General features: G+C 37.6%; 1 protein-coding gene and 1 pseudogene across 1 annotated transcript in view; one reads left to right on the top strand and one right to left on the bottom strand.

Annotated features, from left to right (window-relative positions):
• Positions 1-17848, top strand: part of LOC148593139 (uncharacterized) — a 268178-nt pseudogene that overhangs the window by 119626 nt on the left and 130704 nt on the right.
• The window catches only part of SLC1A3 (solute carrier family 1 member 3), a 59024-nt gene continuing 41656 nt past the window's right edge, over positions 481-17848 (bottom strand). The window contains exons 5-10 of the mRNA XM_088532106.1: positions 17169-17211; positions 9821-10116; positions 8211-8444; positions 5935-6129; positions 4383-4517; positions 481-3126 (exon numbers count right to left, since the gene is read on the bottom strand). Coding sequence (XP_088388232.1) covers positions 2922-3126; positions 4383-4517; positions 5935-6129; positions 8211-8444; positions 9821-10116; positions 17169-17211 — 1108 coding nt within the window. The 3' untranslated portion in view covers positions 481-2921. The remainder of the gene's footprint in view (positions 3127-4382; positions 4518-5934; positions 6130-8210; positions 8445-9820; positions 10117-17168; positions 17212-17848) is intronic.

The raw sequence follows: 17848 nt of genomic DNA, 5'->3' as shown, positions 1-17848 counted from the left end.
ATTTGAGAAAAGTGATGAGAATAAGTGATGCGATGCTTAAATACTCTGGTCAATGGTTTTTGCTGCTGGCCATGACCCAGTGACACTTGCTGGATTTTAGACACAAGCAAAATGTAGCTTTTTGCTGTTGCTGAGTCAGTGAAAAAAAGGACATTACAAATGCTTAACCATATAATATTTTCCAAATATCAAATATGAACCTATGTACTTGAATTTGGATAAACTTAAGGTAGACTAGCTTTGATTCTTTCTATTCTTACTGTTTCTTCCTTGAGTCTTTTGTCTGTCCAGTTTCATTTATTTATTTATTTTTTGTTCATAAAAGTCCAAAGAGATATTTGAATGCAGAAAAGGTCTGGCTGGGTAAAATAGCTTGAAACTCCTGAAATTTCCTATTATGAAAATGGATACTTGGATTTTTTCTGAAGTTTCTTTTGTTACAGAGTCTTTGAAAGAAATCACAAAAAGCAAAAAGCAGTCATGTAAAACTATTTTATTGAAAATACATCTACAAAGTAATGTCTCTCAATCCATTCTGGGTGCATATCAATGCAGAACCAGTGAGGGATGGGGAAAGGAATCTTTCTATAATACCTGATTTCCATAAGAAACAAAGTTAGTATAAAAAAATCACATACTTTGTGACACAGTTCATTTTTCTCAGCTGATGTCATAGAAAGACAGCCATTTACATCAAGTCTTTGCAATGTATTTCCAAACAGAATCTTAACAAGAATTAAATTGTTAAGCCATAAATTCTACAGTTAACTTTTATACACACATTCTGAATACAGTATCTATATAAAAAATATCTCTAATTACATATCAGGAAATGTCTGTCTGTATTCTAGGTTTGCATTCTGTTAGCAGAAAAATAAAACACACTTGTTTTCTTTCAGCCAGAGATTCATTTAGAGCTTTGTAGGTCGGGCTGTTCAGTACTCTGTATTAACCCTGCTTACTTCATTCACTCGAGATTTCCTGCTCATATTGTCTGGGTTACTTAGCTAAAGAAGATGGGCAGGAATTGTCAGTCTTAAAAAAAAATCTTTCCTCATTGCTCTAAACACGGGGAAAGATTTGCCTTTAACCAGCATACTGATGTTTTCACTAGTTACCTGTACACCACCCCGATATTCTTTCAGTGACAAGAGCAACATCTTGAGCATTTTTTGAGTGGCAGCTGGGACACTGCAAGGGAATCCTTCATTTCTTTCATTGAATATTTTTCGGGGTGGAAAGCAGGAGTAAGGACGGAGGAGAAAGAAGAAATCCAAATATTTGAATAAGAAAGAACATTTAACAGTAGTGTGCCTTTCAGTTAATATCTCTTAGTTTCCCCAATTGTAACTGCATTATAAAACTTCCCCATTAAACTCCTGTAAGAACTCAAGGTAAGAAGGAAAAATATATATAATTTAGATTTCTAGAAAAGGGTTTCATCAGTGAATAATGTTGAAAGGGACAGAAAAAGCCACAGGATTAAAAGTGCATTACTCCCTTTCTTCATTCTTTCCTTATGTGTTTCCTGAGGGAAACGTACAATATTGTGCTTTAAAAAAAAACTTCCTAATTACATTTTCAACATTTATAATAGTATTTATTATTTGCATTTTATATACTTTTCCTAGTAAAAAGGAAAAAGCACCCATTGGCTTTACTTTCTATAGGATTATTTTTTATTTCCAAGATACTACTGGTAAGATTTGGAAACTTCACATTGAGATAGGGAGCCTTCTTCTCCATATGGAGAAAAAAGAACATAAATCCAGCTAATAGCTTCATTACTTATCAGTGGAATGACCAAGCATTTGGGAGGTTTCCAGTTGGAGAATCTCCTCTTGGTCTTGGGGATTCTAGCAATGTCTCTTCAGCACAGACTGATTTAAAACCAAGTCCTAGCAGGAGCTGAGCATCTCACCTGTCTGTACCTTCTGCAAAGTGCTGGCACTGTCTTCTATTGATATTATTTTTTTCTGAAGTAGATAACTGGCAGATCCACAGCATGCTATGTTCTTTTCAAACATACAGGAAGTCACATATCCTGTCGCAGAGACAGTACAGTCTAGGGCTTTGCTCCTGTGAGTTCTTATGCACACACATAGTTCAGCTGAGTTGTAGAGCTGAAGAGAAGGGGACAAATCCAGGTGAAGGTACAAACACACGTACATACACATACCTAAACGTCTGCAATCAGTAGGTGCTGATTGCTAAGTAGGCTAAGTTTTTGTTAAGGTCAGCTGAGGCTAATGTGAAAAACTGTGTCTAGGTGAAATCATATTTGCAGAAATGGTATTTCAACTCAGCTGATGAAAGTGCTGATTGTTTTGTTGTTTTTATCTACACATCTCCTTTTTTACCCTGTCCTTTAACATCCTTCTTTTTATTGTGCTGCTAGTGATAGAACAAGGATGTAATACTACAGAAAAATAAAATCAGATAAAAAAGCAAAAAGATTGTTAACTCACTTAGCTGGATCCAGTTATCAAGTTAAAAATGTTGATTGTGTGCTTATATATGTTAGGATGTTTGCAACAGGAATTTAAAAAAATAAAACCATTTTCAGACTCTGTTATCTGTTTTTACTTTCCAGTTCATAAAAAAAAAAAACACATTTACAGGACTGAGTAACATATACACTCGTATGCTTTATGATTTAATAAACAATATCGTTTTCGGTATCATCAGTTAGCACATGTCTAGCAGGACCAGTTGTGTTGCCTGTTAATTTTTTTTAAGTGGAAAGCCAACATATATCTTTATCACTCCTAATTTGGAATAGATTTTCACTATTTCTTTTCCAATGCTAGCATGAAGGGAAGAAACAAGGACTAATTGGGCTTGGTGAATTCAAGATACAAATGGCTGGAAAAAGTAGAAGCTTTCCACACTTGTGGTGTTGGACTCATGCCACCTTCACCCTACATCTTGGTTTCACTATCTAAGGGTTTCTCACTCTCATTTTCCTGTGAGATCAGCTGGTAAGGTTTCTTCATTTCATTTTCCTCTATCACAGAATTACCCATCTCGACATCCCTGTTCTTCAGCTCATGCCGTGATAAATGTTCAACAATTCCTGCTCCAATGGAGTCTCCCAAGACATTGGTAGTGGTACGGAGACGATCCCTATGGAGAAAGAGTATATCAGCCTTGATTTTACCGCTTGCTCAGGGATACATGCAGCCTAATTATTAAAAGGGCCTTTGAGAATAGCTAGATGATTCGACAGTGTTATGTGTATTAATTTATCTGAGCAGTTAATGCCATGGTCCCAGCTACAGCAGTTACCAAAACCACCAGATTTAGTGACACAAAATGTGTTAATATTCCTAGCAACTTCATGGCAAGAAATAGTAGATGTGCAATGAGGGTGATAAAGGGACAGCATGGTAGATGCTTTCTGTGCTATGGTGATTGATGTTTAGAAGCTCCTGAGATGTGAGCCAATAAGAGTCTACTTTCCTACTGTCATTTCCCTCCTGACTATTAACTATGGCCAGTAGTTTAGGTGACATGCTGCTGAAATTTTGTACACTACACCAGTTCAGCTTTAATGATCTCTCTGCCCAGGAGATGTAGGAGACAGCTTGACAAGGAGTGACTGGCTCTTTACTTGGTGAGTGTCCACCTAACTAAGGCTTTGGGCATGTGGGCATCTGAAGATATTACGTTTTTATAAAGTCATGGATGACTTTCTGTGGAACTCTTTTGAGACAGAAGTATCCTCCGGTAACTATAACTAGTAGAGGTCAGATATAGAAGTCAGAGGAAGCCTTCAGCCTCTGGTTTAGTTCCTGGATGTAAAGGTTTTCCTCATATACCTATTGCTGTCCATTAGTCTTTTACATACAGAGGGATGGAGAAAATGATGGGCAATACATGGTGCTGGCTGGATAGGATGGTTACTCAGAAGTTTTCATTTCTGAGTTTACAGGGAAGACACATGAACCTTTCCTGGATTAAGTAGCCAGCAGGACTGCAATGAACTGGGTCATTGGGGTTGAATGAGAGCTCTCATGCTCTAAGCCTGATTGATGGAAAGGTTTTCCTTAACAATCTACAAAAATAAAAAACTAAAGAAATTTCTTTAATAATTGAATTAATGCAATGTGTCTGAAAGTTTTCCTAGGGTCCTAATGAACCCAGTTTCTAAGCAAGCCTTTAGTATGCAAAAGAAAACATCATTAAATAACATGCCTCACCATCTGCTATAAGAAGAGACTTCAATTGCAAGAAATTGTGATTTTTAACACTTTTTTTCCCCCAACTCCTTTTCATAGCAGCAGAAGAGTCTCACTGACCACAGTATTGTCAGAATGTCCCTCACTGCTGTGCTTTTAAATAGGGCCTAAGCCCTTAGGAGCTTCATCAAAAATACTTACAAGAACCAGTCCACTGCGATGATAAGAGTGATATCGTCTGTAGGCAAACCTACGGACGTGAGCACAATAACCATGGTGACCAGTCCAGCTTGAGGAATGCCTGCAGCCCCAATGCTGGCAGCTGTAGCTGTGATGCTGTGCATAGAGAAGGCAAGAGGAATTAACTGACTTCCATAACAAGCTTTAAAAACAGATAGGAAGCAAAAAAAGCAACTTCCCACTAGTAAAGAGAGAGATAAGCGAAGTCCCTAATCTGAGCACTGCACAGCTCCAGAGAAGCGTTGATCTTAATCCAAAGTGTTTATACTAAACATTTAAACAGAACCCTCAAACATGGTTTTCTGAAAGTAAAGCCTCTCTTGAATGTTAAGGACTAGTTGCCATCACCTGTTAAATAAATTCAATCTTCAAGCTCAAACAAGCTAAAAGAAAAGCTGAAGAGGTAACTTTGTCCTGGCAAACCCAATACGGGAGTTTGTACTGCCTGGCCACATCACACCTTTGCACCAGGTGCAGTGTCATCTCTTCTACAGGTGTGGCATTCAGCCAGCAGAAGGCAGGCAGGAGCCCTGACGCACCCCGGAGAGTATCTGACGGAGATGCGCTTGTTCACACCCGCTTCAGGAAAAGTTTGTTCTGTTCAGTGGTTTGGCAGAGAGCCCCTCTAGTCCTAATGAGTGTGAAACTTTTGCCTTAGACTCAGGATGTGCCTCCTGACAGTGTGAAAGCAGTTTTGCTGTCTGTTGACGAATACTGAATTAAGCAGATGGGTCTTTTGGAGATAACTCTTTCTTTTTGAAAACCTTTTACAATCCCCGTTCGCTATATTTAAACTTTCAAGCTTCCTGCATGATAAATATCTGTCTCTCTGTCCTATCTCCCTCCCTCCTGCTGACATCTTTCTCTTCTGCTCATGTATCCATCACCATTTCCTTTTAACTATTTGATTAACATAATGAAATTACTGCAGACGGGTTATCACCAAGCACTGTTCAGTGGTTTGTTTGCTGTTCTGAAATGGGAAGATGTCTGCATCTGAAAGCACCTCTGTCTTCTCTAGCTCTATCCACTGGTGTAAGGAAAGGTGCTGTTGTTCCCTCTATATCGTGCTCTGCTTTCATCCAGAGACCATCCAGACTAGGAAAATGTTCCTCTGCCAGCATTAGCTCTGTGCCGTGGCACTGTGCTGTTCTTGCGGTGCTCTGTACGTGTGTTACGAGCTATCTGGTACTGACTGCACATCTACAGCTCCCAACAACTGCACGGGATCTTAGGAGATAAAATCTAAAACTTGTTAAAGGCTGCTCCTGCTGTCTCTACTAAGTGCAGTGATAGGTGAATCATCCTGTGTCTTCTTAAAGGTTTACCTAATGAAGAATATGTGCTGTGGGGCCTCTTCTGTGCAGGTGTAAATCATTATATTTATTCAGCTACTGTAATTGTAGTTCTTGCCTTTAGCTCTAGATGTTTTTGTTTAATGTCTCATCTACTGGCCAGGAGGAGTCATCACAAAGGTGCTTTTAAGAGATGTAGGTAATAATGGCTTCTGTACCTGATTGTGATAATCTGACCAAAGTTCAGATCAAAGTTGTTAACTTGTGCAATGAAAATTGCAGCCAAAGCCTCATATAAAGCAGTTCCATCCATATTAATTGTAGCACCAACTGGGAGTACAAATCTTGTAACTCGCTTGTCCACTCCGTTTATTTCTTCTAGACACTTAAACGTAACAGGTAGTGTGGCAGAACTGGAAAAAAAGAGAATAATACACAGTAAAAAATCCACAGAGAGGGAGAAAAACAGATTGTCATGCATTACAATAACTAAAGAGATTGTCTGACAATAGTCTGTTCGAATTGTCTCTTGACAACTGATGATTTAATTTTTATGTCAACTATCAGTCTACTTAAACAAAAATACCCAGTCTGGATTTAAGCACTTCTAATGGTGGAGATTCTCCTGACGCCTTTGAAAAGTGTTTTTCCAGGAGTTAGTTAGTGTCCCTTTCCACATAGTCCATTGATTGAATTTGTTTAACTTCAGTTATACTTCGGCATGCTAGACAGAGAACTCAATTAAAAAATTCCTGCTCCCCAGTTCTGGCACCCAGGGGTTCTGATTAAATCACTCCTAAGCAATGTTCTTCATTGTTAAACAACTTGAACTATTCAAACCCTCAGCGTGCTTTCTGTTCTTTTAATAGTTCTCATGGCTATTTGGTGGATCCCGTGGACAAGGCAGTCTGATGGATGATTACACTGCTTTACCACCTTGATCTTGTTCCCCTCTTGGTACATTCAAATATCATATAGTCATTTTATTGAAGGCTCAGCCCAACTGGTTGCTTTTTTTCATGCTATGCTACAGTGTCCATGGAGCCAACATGAGGTCAGTTCCTCTTCAGAGATATCCCCTCTGAATGGAGGATAATGTGGCCATTCTGTAAGGGTGGCTTGTGCTCTTTGTTCCTAAAGATAGGCCCCTGCATCTGATTACACCAGAGTCAAGAGGTTTTTCAAGACCCAGCCATTTAGATTGCTCGCTCTCAATGACCTGTCTTTTCACAGACTTTCATCTCTGAAGTCTTTATCAACACTGGGTTTATCTTTTATTCTGATCACTGATAAAATGTTATGTAAAGAAAGACTTTGTATGACTCTGCTAGAAAAGCTACCAAATTTTGATGATGAACAACTTACCATTGAATTTTAAGCAGTTTTTAATCCACTTACAGTATGTCCTCTCGATCTAGTATTTGTGTAGGCTCTTACTAGGGTCTTGAGCAGTGCTCATGGAGAGTCTTACAGAAGTCTGAACATACTTCATCAATGCTATTACTGTGACCAATCAATCTCATTTCATAAAAATAGATATTCTTTTAATTTGCCATTGTTTATTTTCTCTTAAATTTAGTATGTGACTGACATTACTTACATTACCTTCATTTTTAAATCATTAATCAAATCCCTTCCAGGCATCCCACTAGTTTGCCAGGATTGACATAAAGCTGTCAAATGTGAAATGAATAATTATCTTCTTTGCCCATTTACTTAGATAGTTTTCTTAGAGCCATCAAAAGCTTTTATAATGTTAAAAAACTTAATCAGATTCCACATTAATGATCCAAATAGCTTCAAATCCAGATCTTTAAAATAAACCTGAACACTGTTATCTTAGATATAGTTATGAGGAATTGTGGTTTGAAAACATCTATCTTTACAGCACACTGTTAAATTTATTAAATAGGTGTTTCATTAATGGTCACATAATACAAGAAAATTATATTTAAGTACAATAGTACCTCTTTTTATCATAAGAAAAAGAAGTATTTTCTTTCATCTGAAGGAGCAAACGCATCATCTCTGTTGTAGGCTATGATTTGGAGCCTAGAACCTAAAGAAAGGCTCTCACTCTCTCCCTCAGGATCCCCTGAAATGTTCCTGTTTGTCTCACCATGTTGCCTTACACAAATGTAAAACTTTTCTTTCCAACTTCATTCTTTGCTAACAAACCATTTAGAAATCCTTGACAAGCCACTTATAAGTCTGAAATACCAAGGCTAAATCACAGTCACAAGGCTTCCAGCCATACAGGCTGCATGGTCAAACAGACCTTCTTCAACCCTGCTCCAGGGTGCTCATAGAAGATAAAATCAACACATTAAATCAATACAATGATGTATTCTATACCGGAGAGCAGCAGAACTGAAATAGAATGTCCAAATAAATTTTCGTTTATGAATATGCAGTTAATTAATTATATTAAGCAAAATTGTTTCTCAAACCTATAATATTAAAAATTATAAAGCCTTAAAATATCATTTTGTACCTGGATGATGTTCCCAAAGCTGTAACTAGTGCCTGAATCAGTCCTCCAATAAATACCCAGGGGTTCTTGCGAGTGATCAAAAAGTAGAGAAGAGGTAGGACAATGACAGCGTGAATTAGCAAACCGATGATAACTGTTACTGTATACATGGCAAGCTGACCACCAATCACACCCATATCTTCCATCTCAACAATTTTGCCAGCAATCAAGAAGAGGATTCCAAGTGGAGCATACCTGCAAACAGGAAATCAAATCAACATTGTACTCAACAAAGTAGAAATCCACTCCTCCATCCACACCTTTTCTAGTTTAGATGCATGCGTGGGTGTAGGATATTGCTGGTTGGATGGCTGTAATTATTCAGAAGATCTTAACTCTTTAACTCTTAGCAGTCAATCTGGGTGAAATCACAGCAGTGAACGTTTCTGATGATAGTCTCTGTTGGATTCAGAATCTGATAAGAGAAAGTCAGGAAAAGAACATTTATAGGGTGCCTTTTAGATATCTAGCAGGAATCTACTTGTACAATAAGGTCGGCTGCATTGTGGGGCAAGGGTGGCAAAAGCTATTTTTCACTCTCCGGTAAGTGCAACTACAAGGGCTACCTTTTGTGTCAACCCCTGAAGATCTTTAGAAACACAATCCTATTATAGATGGACTTTTGATACAGCCCTATTTCTATGATTGTCCTCTTATCCTTTTATACTAAGTGATGATAGAACACAATTTATCCACCGCTGCCCTGTTACACTTTTAGCCACCAAATCCATCTCGAAACTTCTCAAAAGTAACAATTCCCACCCACTCTTTCATTACTTTAATTGTGGTTATGAAAAAGAAGAAGACTTCTGTGTAGATGTTTCCTGGCAGAACAGAATTTTACTTGGAAAAATTTTAAAACTATATTTTATTGGAAAAATACAGTTATTTCCAGTTTTGATTTTTTATTAAACATATGTGGATGTGCTTTTTTTTTTTTTAGCTTCTTTACTGTAGTAAAGAAGGCAACAAGACAACTCAGGCATTATTTCTTTTCATAGATTAACCTTCTATCTAATAAATACCTTATCTTTATAACTGAAGAGACTTCAGTGATTATGCTTGAGAGAAAATGCCTTCGTTTTATTTATCTGTTGAACACAGTAAAGAAGGTACTGAAAGGATGTCTATCTGTGAGCAGTCCATCTCCAATACAAGGACATACTTACATATCAGACAATTACAGGAAACAGTTGTGGTGCAAAGTAATGGTAATGAGGTCTTACTGAAAATTTCTTTAGTGAAATCAGAGTAGGTTACAATGAATCTTTGGTGGCATATTGCTCTGATTGCTGTCTATTTTTGAAGATATAGAATGGGCCTCTATAAGCTGGGTAAATTCTGCCATGTCCACTGATTTTTAATCACTGTTGTGAAAGGGTAGGTATATTTTGGCAAATTATTGATCTATGGAATTACAATTCCTTGGTTCATTTATTAAAAGTTAGAATACAGTGAAGATATTATTTTCTGACTTCCTGCCAAACAGAGATTCTTGCTATCCAGCGGATGTCTGCGAAGAAAAAATATTACTAATGACTTAGCACAGAATATATCAAAGAAGCACTTACCACATGATTAGAGCTACCAATCGCATGATAGCCTCATTCAGGCTATCAAAGAAGTCTTTCAATGCCTGACCTTGCTCCTTCATGCTTCCAATGACCAGGCCAAAGCTTATTGAGAAAACCACCAAGCCAAGGGCATTCACTCCATTTACAGAGCCTGGAACAGGGACTATTTCCTCTTTCATTCGGGTGAGGGCTTCCATTGCTTCTGACACGTTACTTATTATGGAGGCCACTGTGGACGTGTCGTTGGGAGGAATCCCTACTTTGAACATTCTCTTCTCATAGTTAGTTTTGAACTAATAAAACAAAAAGAAAAGAGAAGGATGTTAGGAATTACTGTGAATTCTACCAAAGGTAAAAATTATCACACATTAAATGATTATTATTGGAGGACATTTGAATTCTTTATGTAATATTTATTGGTAAAGTAAATAGTGATGAAAACCTGGTTTTACCAAAGCAATATAAAAGAAATCTGTTAACTTCAGGAACTAAAGCTTCACCTTTAACTTCTAGAGTTCACTATCTTACATACATAACTCAAAATCAACTATGAATGCTTATCAAACTCCTGAATTTTGTGACAAAAATATGGATACTTAGCTTGTATTCTTATAAACTGTTATTTTTCCCAACATCCTTCTGTTAAAAAATAGGTCTCTTATGGATAGTTGCAATTGTTTGATGGACTCCAGGATTTCCTTATTTTTTCATCTTTTTGAGTAAAAGGTAAAGACTGAAAACAACCTAAATGTAACATACCTCCTTCTTCCTTTTTTAAACTTAAATTAGGACTTCTCTGTGGAAAAGCCATTGATTTCATTGGCTTTTGCAGTAATAAATTATCAGTTATGACTTGTCTCTTTTATTAGGAAAATATTTCTTCCTAACAGGCTCCTGTTATGGGACAGGGAAATCAAATTCAATATCTGAATATTCTACTGAATGTCTACTTTGAAAATCAGGCTTCTATCACCTTCTATTTTTCCAAAAATGGAAGCATATCCTGCTTATTTTTCTCTGGGCACCAAAAAGCTCTGTGTCTTTGTGCTGTTTACACTCTTTTGAGCACAGAGCCTACCAAATAGCTCTACAAAAATGTTTCAGATTTGCCTTGGGTTATGATGCTAAATACTGTATTAAAGTAAGTGGCAATTATTCAGCAACTTTGTATTTTAATTTACCTGGGCTTGCCTAAAAAAAAAAGTATATGAGTGAAAAGGAGCTTATGTGCACCTAAGATGGAAAACTTGAATTCCAGCATTTAGGAGCATCCATCAGAGTTTCTGTTATTTTCCATAACTGAATAGTTTTGATGTGCTCCTAACATATACTTTCTGTATCCCTTGAAAGCTTAAAGATCTTTAGAATTTCAAGTATGAGTTGCTTTACGGAAAATTTACGAGCAACATGTAGCAGAAAAAGTGTTCATGGGGCTGGGCTATTCTTGACGTTTAAATGAAACGTGGACAAAAGTTGTGGTTAAATGAGAGTCGAGCTGTTAGGGTGGTTGGCTGACCTTGAAAAGCAGTTTAATTCCCTCATCCGCTCCTATCCATTTTGTGATACTTTCTCTTCTTGCGCCAGTTCTACTTTGATCTCTCCATGAGCCACTATCACTCCTGAGCAATCAGTTGAGTGCCAGAGATGGCAAAACACAGAGAGTGGGACAGCACAGCCAGAGAAGGAGGGGATGGCATTGCCTGGGCTAGTGACAGAGAGCTGGCAGAACGCCAATGGAAATTATCTAGACGCTAACAACAAAGCAATCTTATTTAGATCCTGACAATACCACTTAAATATTGCCATTTACGTACTGTACATCAAAGACTTCTTTTTTCTTTTATGTATATGGATATGTCAGTTATATATTTTTTCTGGTTTAAGTAGAAAATAAACATAGAAAGAAAAGGAAAAGAGACTTAAGGCAAAAGTCAGAAAAGGGTAAGTATGCTGGGCTTGGGAAAGTGAGTTGCTTACTGAGCCCTGGATTTGAAGCTTGATTTCCTACTTTCCCCAGATGCATCGTAACTAGCTTCTCTACAGTTATCCTCCATGACCCACGGATTTTTCTCTCATTCCTACTTGTTGGACTAGGTCAAAAGCAGTAAGTTGTGCAACTGTTTGACAGTGTGGGCTGGCAGTTAGTTGCCTGTCAGGGCAGGTTAGGAGTTCTCGTAACTGTTCTTTTTTGTTTGTTTGTTTTTTTCTCAGTGGCAACACAGTCTGGAGTTTTGCTGAGACATCTCCCCTGTTTCAGAATTATGTTGGAATTGGCCACTGGGCCACAGAATTATGAGTAGGGCCAGATAAAGAGCTGGGCAGCTAGACAGGAAAAAGCATATCATGTAATGTGTCCTTCTTTTGAAAATCCAGTTAGAAATCATCTTAGGAGGTAACAAGCATGTTCCTTCTTTTTCATTGATTCTGGGATTGTGTTCCAGAGGGGAAACACCTTTCTACTATAAGTTAGTAGTTTCTTCATAAACATAGCAGGGATTTTAGGACCTCTGTTAGCAGTGCAAAGTCTTTTGCAACTTCAGCTATGAAAACAGTGCACAGATACGGAGACTTTTTCTATTGACTACCTCTGTTGGCAAGATGTAGGTATTCACAAATGTTAGCTTTAGCCTAGGGAGAAGACCTTCCTTGAACCCTTCACAGGACAGTGCAGAAAGACAGATTGTTCAGAGTGAAATTCAAAAGGGACATCTTGAGCAACAGGAACCACAGCAACTTTATTTGCTCTGAGAGAGTCTGTCTCTTCTTATGGTTACATGAGGTTAAGGTTAACTCTGTGGATCCATCCATCTTTTTGTACCCAAAGCCATCTATCAGAAGTGGTCATGAGAAAGTTCTTGGTGAAGCAGAAGAAATTGAGGAAAACCAAATAAAGGAACTGAAAAGCAGTTTTCTGCAGAGGAAAAAAGCCTAGGTTGAGCTTCAGTTTTTGTTAGTGCCTTCTCAGATGACAAAAGGCAAAATACAAGACTGTTTGATTCCCACAAAAGGAATTCTCTGTGAAAAAAAGCCAGCCCTGAGGGTGAAAAGGCCAACAGATGAAAAAATACCTTCAAGTAGAGAGAAAATGTAAAAAGATTTTAAAATAGATGAGGGAAAAGCAGACTTGGTTATTACTTTCTCTGCAGAAATACTAGTGAGGCAGATAATTTTGTGAGCTGATCCTCACTTTCAGGCAGATCTGTACTGGATCCTGGTGGGAATCAGAGTTATTAACTGTCTTCAGAAATCTGAGTCTAGAAATCTCATGAACTGTCCTATAGTTCATCTAGCTCAAATTGACATTTTAATATATTATGATTCTGCAACTCCTCATTCTTTTGTGCCATTCTATATTGGAAGAAATAAGACAAAGAAAAACTGCTCATGCAAAAGCACAGTGCAGATTTGGTTATGTTTTACTAGAAGTCTCCACACCTACGCTGATGTTCTGTGAAGGGCTAGGACAGGATCATAGAAGTGCTCTCATTTCTGACGAGAGGAAAGGTTTGGGCCATTTTGTCTTAAGGCAGAGATGTTTTGCCTGGTGAGGTCTTAGACAAAAATAGTCTTACATTTTCTTTAAGTTCACTTATAGAAAGCAAAATTGGAGCAAGGTACATATCAATTGTTGCATATTAATCCTAATGTTTTCCTATTAAGAACTTTATTTGCAAAGCAAAATTAAAAATAATGGCACTTCTGGACTCCATTGCAAGACATGCTATTAAAGAAAACCTTTAAAAAAGTTTAATTAAGTTATCTCATTGTGAAACAGAAAGAAATATGTTTAGTTTCTTGCATAATATACTGAACTACCTAGTTATTCTTTTCTCATTCTTTTGTTTTCATTAACTGTACAAAATATCCAAAGCTCCTGAATATATTGCATATTTTTTTTAAAGAAGCAACTTCACACCATTGCAGTAGCGCATTCCAGTGGTTAACTTGCAATCACATGTGCAGCTGCTCTGAAAGCTCATGATTTACTGTCTGACTTTGCGATAGTATAATAAGCTCTGTCTGTGCTGAGTCCATGTGGTGGTGTAGTCTTTAGTGATAATGACTCTAAAAGCAACAAACTTGCTAGGCCAATCCTCTGAACCTTAAATGCAAGCCTAAAAAAAAGAAAAGAAGTGAATAAAATACGGCAGTGACATCCCATCTTCCTGATTACATTTAGTTAATGAGCAGTTAAAATGCAGTATCTACCTACGAAGCAGGCTGCTTGTAAGTGCCATAGGATAGATGGGCTCTTCATATGTAGCAAAGAAAGAGAAAGGAGGAGACAAAGGATGGTACCAGTTAGGGTGAAATGATTTTGCCCTTTCTCAGGTAGAGTTTTGACATAAATATTTCCAAGGGGCACTTGGATCCATCATTCTTCCTCTTTTCTGAGAAGAAAATGTGCAAAGAAGGAAACAGCAACAGTGCTCAGGGGCTTGCTAAGAAAGAAGAGGGCTGAATGGGAAGACCTTTCCTGAATGAACCTAGAGCCCTCGTCTTCCTCCAAATTCCTCTTCCATCAGCAATCCTACAAGCTCTTTCTCAACTCCATCAAGAAGCCTGTCAACCTCCCAGCGAGTTTAAGGACAGTCAGGAAATAACGTTGCCTAAGGGTAAGACAGATCGCAAGCAGTTCATGTACCAAAAGGTGTATTGTGAATGTGGAGCATATATATTGGTGGTGATTCCCATATGGGCACGGCTGTGCATAGGTATAAACCCTTTGTGTGTGGAGGATTGCGAGCAGCCTGTGTTTGGGCCAGCAATCACAGTGTCGCTGAACCAGATTGGAGCCAGACACATGATTGTCCTTTATAAATCTTCTGAGAAACGGATGAAAAACATGATGTAAAGTTCTGAAGTTTACAGGGTCAGATGTGCAACATCATCTGGACACCTATGAATCATATATATTCTCTTTTCTCCCGTAAAATGTTTTTTTATGTCTGAAAGTCTTAATTTTGATGCTTGATTCAAAAACTAGTAACATCGGTGTGATATTTAAAAGCCTGGGGCTCCAGTAAGCATATCTTAGTTGGTCACAACCAACTGCCATGCAACGTTTCCTGTTTATTGAACAGTGTCTAGGAAATCCCTTTAAACTGTAAAGCACATGAGATATACAATATGTAGAATGTAAACGGAGTCTACAGGACATTTTTAACTAAGAACATAGGATTTAGGATTGCTAGTCACTACATGGAGTTTTCTGTTGTTGTGAAACACCGAGCTGAGTGAGTTTTTCAAGCCACTGATGGGCTGATGAACTGATGAGTTTGTCCCCAAAATTTATTTTTTTTTCTTCTTTTTTTTTTTTTTTTAGATAGGAAACTTAACCTTACACTAATTTCCATTTGGAATGGCAAATTGTCTTTCATTTCTTCTGCTGGGGTTATCTTGCCTAATATATCCCAGAGCTAGACTAGTTTTTTTCTTCTTTTTTTTCTCTCTTTTTTTTTCTTCTTTTCTTTCTGATGATGCATTACTAACTTCAGTTCCTAATTCATGTTAGTTCCTCAGTGTGTACTTGGAATGTGATGAAGAGCTGTGAGGAGGTACCAAGCACGACAGTCTCTGCAAGGGCAGATTCACTTTGCTGTTGTGATTTACATTATACTGTGCCGGGGACATGCTGATACGAAGTACAAGCGCTTCAGCTGTTGTATCATCAGGAAATTTCATTTTGTGCATTTGTAGCAATGTCATTCACAAAAATATCAGTTGAGCTTAGGTCCAAGACCAACCTTAGAGCAACTGCCTTTATCTCCAGATGGGGATCTTCTTTCCATCAATTTTACAGTTCTCTCAATAATCTATATCCTATTCCTACATAGCTTTAAATACACTGTTTTTCAGAAGTCCAAATAGAGCTATTGCACTTCTGTGGCACAAAAAACACAAAGGCTGGGGGAAGAAAGTCAACAATCTTTTGGAATTAACAAGCAGTTAATCTGGCACAACCCATGTTAACCTACATACTACTTTTAAACAAATTTAATTTATTACTAGTTTTTACTAATTCTTTCAAGTTTTTCCATCCTTTGGCACAACTGAGATTAGGCTGATTGGTTATTAACTGCCTAAATCAATTCCCTAATTATTCTGAAACTACACTTTCACAGGTCATAGGATTGTGTTCACTAGTCATTGGCAATAACTCTCCAACCTGACAGATTTATTAAAGTGCTTCCCACTAGCACTGTCATAGTGCTTGCAACCTGCTCTGCAATGGAATGCCCTAACGTTTTCATTATTTTGAGAAAAAAGGTGATGTCATTCTGAGACTTGATTGCCTTAAATTCTTTGAATTTTGTTACCTAGCTCAGACCCAAGCTTTTGTATTTCCTCCTGCCGTTCCCCATCACTGCCCTGATTTCATCATCATCCTTACTGAAAGGACAGATATGGATTTGTTGTTTTTAGGGCTGGGTGTATTTTATCTTTAATCTTGATCAAATCTTAATGTAGAAGGTCACTGCTTTTTATGACTCTGAAGGTCTCTGTTTATACGACTGAAGAAATTTTTACTGTGTTTTTTGAATTATCCTGCAAGCTGTAACACAGACTGACTTTTGAGAATTTTACTTCATCCTCTGTTTTTTTGACCTCTACATTCTTTCTTTTTCTGTGACACAGCAATAACTGTAAACAATATCCATTCAAGATTGGCTGTGGGTCAATACAAAGCCATCAGATGGTGCCAATCTATGTGATAACTTTCACTGAATTTATATTGTTCTTTTTTTCTCTCTTTTTTTTATTGAGCTAGTTACCTTTATTTTCTTCCTAATAAGACGTCAAATTAACTAGACTGGTAAGGGGAAAATTTGGGAAACAAGTAAGCGCAGCTTTTGGTATTCCTATCATAGGTGATAGGAGTCCCCTGTTTCAATTTTGTTCTTGATGCCCACAGGGCTATTGCCTGGGTTTCTAACCCACACATATTCCTGTAGGATATTCCCGAACATGATGCAGACTCACATGGGTTGGTGCATATCTCAGTTTCTCCCACTCTAACATAATGCTGTTTTTGAAAAGGAAATTCCATATTTGCTTTGGTGAAGCTTGCTATAGACTCATGAACTTGCCATTTTCAGAAAATGGATTTTTGATTTCTTGAGCCAGGTGGGTTTTCTCAACTTCTCATAGCAAGCACTGAGAGGCAATGAATGAAAACAAGGCACAGATTTGACTAGAGGGGTTTTGGTGACAGCTGTCAGACTATATAAGCTTTGTCACTGCTGGTATTCCTAAAGAAAACACTACTACATTTCACTTCCTGATTTTATTATATAATGCTACAGTAGCATAGTGTCATTTGGAAATAGCAAAACATTTTTACCTGTTTAAAGCAAGCTTCCACCAAGTTTGGAGGGAACATATTTCTGTGAAAAGGAAAGAAAAGAACATGAGAAGTAATGAGATTGTACTAATATCTTAAGTAATGGCACAGCTATATAAAGGAATAAATCAGCTAATTACCAAGGGAGTCCTAACATGAATATGTAGGTATTTATGCATACAGTGACCAGAGCTTTGCCTGGGTGGCTTCATCAGGACAAGATACAGTGGAGTGGGATCAATAATGTTGATTGCAATCTCTGCATCCAGTGCTGTATAGCAAGCCACTTTATGAAGGGCAGTATTAGCTAAGCTGCCAAACATCTCTGTGGCACTGAGCCTTTGAATTTTGTGTTGATTAATCATGTCTCAATACAGATTAATAAAAAAGTCATTAATATCTAGTGCACTTCCACTTCTCAAAAGATTTTAGTCACCTACCCTAGTATGTCTTGATTTTATTAATCTACCATATTGTTGTGATTAATATTAATAAATATTCCTAAAGTTTGATTTTCCTTAGTAAGTTGCACATACATGTATAAGTTTGTGTGTGTGTTTGTGTGTGCATGTATACCTTTTACATAGGGAGGTTTTGTTTATTTTCCTTAATGGTGACTTTCTGATGGAATCAGAAGCAGCCAGCATGACACTTGGAGGACTTTCTCCATGTCTCTGTCT

The sequence above is a fragment of the Tinamus guttatus genome, unplaced genomic scaffold, assembly GCF_059628265.1.
Source record: "Tinamus guttatus ecotype Peru unplaced genomic scaffold, ASM5962826v1 Tinamus_guttatus_pri_ptg000455l, whole genome shotgun sequence".
Lineage (NCBI taxonomy): Eukaryota > Metazoa > Chordata > Aves > Tinamiformes > Tinamidae > Tinamus > Tinamus guttatus.
Note: the sequence above shows the minus strand (reverse complement) of the source record. Positions and strands in the feature narration are given on the sequence as shown.